Source organism: Sinocyclocheilus grahami, unplaced genomic scaffold, assembly GCF_001515645.1.
Source record: "Sinocyclocheilus grahami isolate Dianchi unplaced genomic scaffold, SAMN03320097.WGS_v1.1 scaffold1280.1, whole genome shotgun sequence".
Classification (NCBI taxonomy): domain Eukaryota; kingdom Metazoa; phylum Chordata; class Actinopteri; order Cypriniformes; family Cyprinidae; genus Sinocyclocheilus; species Sinocyclocheilus grahami.
The window spans coordinates 71,100-78,710 of NW_015506459.1; the positions used below are offsets into that span (position 1 = coordinate 71,100).

Consider the following 7,611-nt stretch of genomic DNA (forward strand, 5'->3'; position numbering starts at 1 on the left):
AGTCTCTCGCCAGGGAAACATCACAGTTTATCAACCTAAATGTGACTTCAGACTGTTCCAGTGACATTTACATCAGTACTGGAGATACCGTGAGGAAACATCACGCAAAGTCTCACTACGGGCGCCCGCACGCTGCCGGATGTTGTCGCTGATTTTCTATGAAGAATGTTTTATTTTTCGCATCTTCGCTGTAATCGGACACACCGATCATGAATTATGTTTGTGAGAACAGTCGCCTGCAAGGTGCTTGAACTCTAAGGAATAAAAGTTACTTGACGGATTCATTTGACATGGACTCAGTGGATGAATAAATCACAGTCGATACCAATATATTTTATCCTGTCTCTCAGTTTATTATATCTTCACACAATAATTTACACGCACAGAGGAATTAATGAAGAGCTTATTGTTTCGGATAATAATCAGACAGGGCTTGGAAATCTCACAATGAGGCTGAAATCATCGAGGTTAGGTTACATGCAAGTACACTTAATATGGGCTTTTGCTGAAGAGTTATTTTTATATTTTAAAGAATAGTTCCGTAATTAACTTTTTTGTTGTTGTTTGTATTTCAGATTACTTCAATTTATCACCCTGTGTTTTTACGCTCAGGTAAGTCTTCTGCATTTTGTTTGCAAACAAGCATCTCAAACTAGGTAAACTGATGGGAACATGTTATGTGTAATAGTGTGTAATATCGGTTTAACCAATTAGAAATGGGTTAAGTGGTGAAATCACCATCAAACATAACAACCACCCCCTCAGGAGACTGTACAATTTGTGTCTAAAAAAAAGTTTACATCTGGCTTATACTTTTACTGATAGTGCTAGTGGATGTTAAATCTGAATCAGCAGGCTGTTTTCTTTAATTATATATAGGCCTTTATCTTCCACAACTTTTTACCTTCATATTAAAAATAGGAATATCATCTCTGACCAGAGAGGGAGGGTTATGACATTACTTTTCAGTGTATTAAAACAGGTGTGACAACTGTGAGAGTGACAAACACACACATCTCATGAGTTGTTATCATATATTTTATGTATTTGCATATTAGTTTCTTTTTTTGTGTGCTGTTTTCAATTAAATGTTTCTTTTACGTTTAATATTTTCAAATAATATTAAAGTTTCCATCCATAATAAAATACACAGTTTCTATTAGTGTTACATCCCACCCAGTTGTGGTTCAGGTTGTAAAAGCAACACTTTTTTTTAATCTGACAATAATATTTACAGTTTAGGAATAATTCATAGGTTTATAAAATATAAATTAAATGTAAATAAATATATATAGTAATAGTGCAATTAAGTCAAAACGAAACAATCATTGAAAACAAAAATGTTACAACACTACTCAGTCTCCCCATTTGAATATCTTCCAGTCAAGCATCGGCAGGACACACTGAACGCGATACCATTTTTTACTCACTTTAATTTTGTGATGTTATATGTGGGCAGTTAATGTGTTATAACCATGCAAACAACTCATTATTAATAGAGTCATTGGCAAATTGTCAAACATCTTGAAAAGACGTAAACCCCTCGCTTTAAAGGTAATGGCTCTAACATGTGGGCACGGCACATAGCTGATTTACAAAAGAAAATCATTATGAGAACGGGCCCAAAGAGAAGGGGTGAAAGATCAGTGTTGGACCCCTATTGACATGCCAATCATCTTGTGTCCTCCACTGCAAAAATAATGATTTGAATCTGATGAGAAACACTCTCACCTTTATTGCCCCTAAAAGAGTGTAGATCATATCATTGTTCTTATATACATGTTGTATGCCACACATTAAATAATAATATAGTTCTTCTGTTCATACACCACAAATCTGCATGTTCTTCTGTTACATTTTTATAGATGACGATGCAGTCCGTCTCTGTACCCAATTTTAAGCACCATGTAACGGAGCAGAGTCGTCTCTCGGACAGGATGAGTCGGAGATTAACAAGGACTTATCAGCTCTATAGCCGGACTAGTGGTAAACATGTACAAGTCCTGGGCAATAAGAGGGTCAACGCCAATGGCGAGGATGGAGATATTCATGGCAAGTCACAGTCTTTGCAGGCATACTGTTCTGTAGGCCTGTCACGATAACAACTTTTTGTTGTGTGATATATTGCCCCAGAAATAATTGCGATAAGCGATATTATTGTAATTATTGTCACATAATGTAACAGCATAATAATGCAAGAAGGCCTACACACTTCCAAATGGCAACAAACTTTAAATGTTTAAGAATATTTAGATCATAGAAATTAAGTATCAAAATATTAGATACCTTAAAAAACTTGAACAAATAGTAAATAAACATTTTCTAACAAAAAGTGCAAAGTAACAAGTTGAAAAAAAAGAAAAATTCACAAAGAACTTGTATTGAGATTTTTCCATCTACAGATTTTTCCTGACCTTTTTTTTCTCTGTAAATTAAGGGTGCACACTATTGCTGAAAAACACAATCCCTACTTAGCAGTCAGATGTCCGTATGCACAAAGGCACAGATCCCTAAACAAGGCCATATCTGCAGATGAACCTTTTTTTGTAGAAGCACTTTTTAAATTTGAACTAGCACCTCATGACTACACCACGTTATGTACGAGAAGCTGCAAAAGACACTGGCGCAAGTGGAATGTACAAAAACATGGTGACATACATTTTTAAGTAACTATAATGGCCGATATATTGCGTCACCAAAAATGATTGAGGTCATGTTCATATTTTGCACGATAAGTCGATATATTGATTATTGCGACAGGCCTACTGTTCTGCATTATTATACTTTGTCAGCTTGAAACAATAGGACAAAACAAGTCAGTTGAAGGTATTACTTCAGAATATCCAGTAAATGTCATTGCCAAAAAGTAACCTGCATAGTTTGAAATGGATTCTATATTGTAGAGTTTGGGAACCTCAAGAGAAACCCGTTTTGGTTCTGGAAAACACATCAGTACTCATCTTACCTCTGCCGTCTTAACATTTCCTGAATAGTTCTCTGTATAATAAAGAGTTGTAGAACAGAAATGTGGCATGCAATTTTCTAACCTTTGCTAACATCATTAGTTTTCATCTTTCATGTCTTCCAAACAAAGATGTTTATTGCAAATGTTCCTAAATTATGTTATGAGGCAAGATGATGATCTAAAGTTTTAATCACTTAACAAGTTTTTCGCTCCAAAATTACATGTGTATTTTTTTCTTTGCTAAATGGACGGTTGCCCTATGATTCATAGTGTGCATTGATGCTGCAAATGAGAAGTCAATCTTGCTTTTATTTGAACTCAGTGTAATTTTAAAGTTATACAGTAAGGCACCTGTTTTAAGTGAGCTGCAGCTCTTCTTCTCCAAACAAAACAGTGGCTAGAATCCCGTCCGCTGGGAACGAATTCCTGTCACCGTAGTATTTCTGCATGTCTAGCCATCTTTCCACTCGTGCAGTCCATCCACATTGCCCACTTTTTTGGAGGGTCATTTTACGAGGAATTTTCATAGCTTTACAACTCAACGTATGAGTCAGTTTATGAAGAGAGGTGAGGTCAGCGTCATCGGTTTATATCCTTCTTTGTTACTCTTAATCTTACTCTTTGTAGTCTTGGCCAAACACACACACACACACACACACACACACACACACACACATTCGCACATCTAGGCTAAGTATTGTCTTTTTTACACTTAACATTTCAACCCAGACTACATTACAACAATGCAAATCAAAACTCCCCAATATACAACCAAGAGCATCATTCATTTGTATGTATCACCTGAAAGTAAAAAAAGTAATAGACTTTTCTATGATTTAACAATTCCAGCAAAACTTGTTGTGGAAACCGACACATTTGGAAGCCGGGTTCGAATCAGAGGAGCAAAAACAGGATACTACATTTGCATGAACAGGAGAGGCAAGCTTATTGGACGGGTGAGTTTAAGTAATTAAACATCTGGTGTGTTTTTCTTTAATTATTCTGCAAAATGATGTTGTTGAAATCATACTAAAATATAGTCAATCCAATTGGTTCGAATTGCACTAATGGTATCATCACAGGTAAACCTATCATGCCCTGAGAACAAAATTGAACCTCATAAATCTCTCAGGCTTGAATTGCAGATTTCCGAGTTTGTCATTTCAGTCTTCCGCCATCTGTCTCTTTTTGTTGCCAGAGGAAGGGCCGTGGCAGGGACTGTATATTCACCGAGATTGTTCTGGAAAATAACTACACGGCTTTGCAGAACGCTAAGTACAAAGGCTGGTACATGGCCTTTACACGCAAGGGTCGACCTAGGAAAGCCACGCAGACCCAGCAGCATCAGCGAGAGGCTCATTTCATGAAACGTCTTCCTCGAGGACACCTGTTAACAGAACAGAAACCTTTCGATTTAATCCCATATCCCCCTAACAAGAGGACTAAGCACCATCAGCGCACAAGCGTGAATTGAGGGCAGAATCGTATCTTATACCAGAGTGCTATCTTAATTTGAGTTTATCTAAGCTATGTGCATCCAGAGTTACTGGACATCACGCCAAACTGATGTTGTGTAAAAATGAAGGAGTCTGCACAGGCTCAGATCTGAGATGAATCACAGTACGAAGGACAGTTTGTTCTGGGATAATTACTGAACTGTTGACTGAACAGAGGACACTGTAAGCCTTGTAATAATGAGCAACACATCTCTGGGAATGAAGCAAGACAACAGAACACACGACACACATACACTGTTAGAAAAATGTGCAAAAATTGTATCTTTAGGGGTACAGCAGCTTGTCACTGGGGCAGAGCCCTCAAGTCAAGACACTACAGGCAAAACCATTGTTTTTTCCATAACATGTTTTATTACAGTTTTTATTTTCAGTTTCATAAAGTTCATCCATTTGCATCTGCAGATACCAATTACAATGCATATATTTAAAGCTGGTTTTCTCAAAATGAGTTTTTCTCCACCTCAGCAGAAACGACATATACCAAACTTTACTGTTTTATTCATGTCTATATTCTGAAGGTTTTTTATAGAGGGGTTGTTTCATACATCATTCTTCTGATTTATATGCAAAATATATGTTTAATATGTATAAAAAGTTGGTTATTTATTTTATTTAATTTTTTGTCTGTTGAAAGTATTTTCTAATTTATGGAGTGATTAAAAAAAAAAAGATATCCAAAGTTCTCTCTGAAAAAAAAACTTAAATATGTCAAATGAAATGGAATTTAAAACCTGGATTTATCCAGTGTTCAGACTTCTGTTCTAGAAATGTATGCAATTAGTGCATAATTAATTGGCTAGTGACGCATTTGCGTATTTAACAATAACATTTAAAGAAACTTGTAATGCAAAACAATTGCCAGTCCCACTTTATATTAAGTGGCTTTAACTACTATGTACTTCAAAAAATAAGTAATGTACTTATTGTGTTCATATTGTATTGCAAAACTGCTATTGAGGTGGGAAACAGATAAGGTTAGGGACAGGTTTGTTGGTATGGGTAGGTTTAAGGGTGGGGGTAAGGTGTAAGGGATGGATAAACAGTGTAATTATAAATGTAATTACAGAAATTAATTACAGATGTAATTACATACAGTAAGTATGTACACAATAAGTGCATTGTACCAAATTATTAATTTAAATGTAAGTACATAGTAGTTAAGGCCACTTAATATAAAGTGGGACCCAATTGCCTTGATGTACTGTGATTAATCAACTGGAGAAAGTATGGTGATATTGAATTTATATTTGATATATATTACCTGTACCTTATGTACCCCTAAAAGGTTCATAGTAGTAGCCAAAGGGTACATATTGCTACTCTAAGGCACTAATATGGACCTTTAACAGTGGTTTGTACAAGCTGTTGTACAATTTTTGCACATTTTATTCTGACAGTGAACATGGCAGCTACCTACTAAAGATCCCAAACATATGCAGATGCAGAAACATATGCAGATCCATGATGTTTAGTGATATTATCAAAAAGCATCTTTATTGTTTGTACATGACTATATATTTTTATTGGAAGATTGTAAAATACATAAAAAAATGGAAATATTTATTTTAGAGTGTGTATTAAATTCATGTAAAAGTATTGATATAACAAGGTCTTGGGATGTGTGATTCATTGACTCCCTAACGCCTTTTGTGGGAACTTGAAATTCGGCCGTGATTGATTTGACTCCTTTGAGATGCGCTTCTACGCTGAATTTGCTTTGAAGGAGTCAGTGATCATTAGCTGACAGGTCGAATTCTCACTCTCTCATAGATCATGCTGTATGCATGTGGGCGCATCAAGAACATGAGCACGGCAAGGGTGGGTTAAAGTCGAAGGCCTCCAGGAACAAGTCGGCCAAATTGGGAGCCAGTTTCTTTCAGAGTCAGGTTTATTCAGTTGACAACAACAGCAGCCTGAGAGAAACCTGAAGGGCATGATCGGGGCTATTCAAGAGTTATACTTCCAGGACCGTATAGCTGTTGTTATGTTTTTGGCCCAGCAGTCGAACTCTCAGAAAAAGAGGCCTTAGCCTCAGATAACTGTGAAGCAATATCTGTGACAGGCCGGTCTCGATTGAATGTGCTCAGCAAGTGAGACTGGGCCTTTTGAATAGCTCGGGCCTTTCACTTTAGAAGAGATGAGGTCAACCCACCATTGCTGTCCCAAACAAAGGTTACCACCGTGTAGTTGCATTTCTGCGACCCGCGCACCGTAACCCTCTGATCAAATGCTCCCTTTGTAGGCGCCGTAGAAAAGAAACATGTTATACAATGGTGGACCTGAATAATAACACAAGGAGGGGTCAGCTATCAAAAAAGGAATCCCAGTCACACAGAGGGGGTGAGGGCCGGCGAAAGAAAGAAACCAAGAGCGACTCGGTGGAAGAGAAAATGTTCGGGGGGTGTTATGGGTTGAGATGTGGGCGAGAGGGGCTGAAAGAGGGCAAATGGCTGCGAAGAGGCAAAGAGGGGCACAGACGAATGAAAAGGGCCAAAAAAGAGTGTCTCTCTGTTGAGGCAGTTGAGCATGACCATTGAGGCCTCAGGATGGGGAGGGAGAAAGGGAAGAAGAGACACTGAACAAAAATCACAGCCCTGAGCTCTTCCCCTGTCGCCTTTTTCCCAGGACTTCTGATTTGTCAGTTGGCCTTTGAACTGCTTCCACGTGCAAGGCCATGTTTCGGGAGAAAAGCATCTAGAAAAGCATTTGATTGACCCACTAAAACGCTCTTTAAATTGCTGCTTTGTTCTGTTCGTGTCAAAAGACCGCCTGGCTAACACTACGCCTGCATCATTCAATAAATTACACTTTGTCTTTGTATTTTAAAAGGGTTTTTGTGTCTGCATATTGATCACAAATTTAAAAAGGATCAAATTAACAATATCAATGTTTAAAAAAAAAATACTATACAGTATATATCAGTGATGGGCAAACTTGGCACTTCCGGGCCACTTTCCTGCAGAGATTTGATCCAACCCTGATAAAACTCACCTGCCTGTAGCCTTCTAGTAGTTTTGAAGACAATGATTAGCTGGTTCAGGTGTAATTGGAGCTAAACTCTCAAGGAAAGGGGCCTGGAAGAGCCAAGTTTGCCCACCCCTGATATATATATATATGTGTGTGTGTGTG

The 7,611-nt window shown here is 37.6% G+C and overlaps 1 protein-coding gene across 1 annotated transcript; it reads left to right on the forward strand.

Annotated features, from left to right (window-relative positions):
* Positions 1-447: 447 nt before the first annotated feature.
* LOC107568785 (fibroblast growth factor 8b-like) lies at positions 448-4,775 on the forward strand. The gene is made up of 5 exons (XM_016254764.1): positions 448-479; positions 576-612; positions 1,866-2,052; positions 3,815-3,921; positions 4,164-4,775. Exons 1-5 carry the CDS (start codon positions 448-450, stop codon positions 4,437-4,439), a joined length of 639 nt encoding a protein of 212 aa, XP_016110250.1. The 3' UTR covers positions 4,440-4,775.
* Positions 4,776-7,611: the final 2,836 nt, after the last annotated feature.

Bases quoted from the DNA above. Each gene is read 5' to 3' on its own strand.
- LOC107568785 (XM_016254764.1), top strand. From the start codon at position 448: ATGAGGCTGAAATCATCGAGGTTAGGTTACAT. The intron at 613-1,865 runs GTAAGTCTTCTG...ACATTTTTATAG, and splicing joins CCCTGTGTTTTTACGCTCAG to ATGACGATGCAGTCCGTCTC. The intron at 3,922-4,163 runs GTGAGTTTAAGT...TTTTGTTGCCAG, and splicing joins GAGGCAAGCTTATTGGACGG to AGGAAGGGCCGTGGCAGGGA.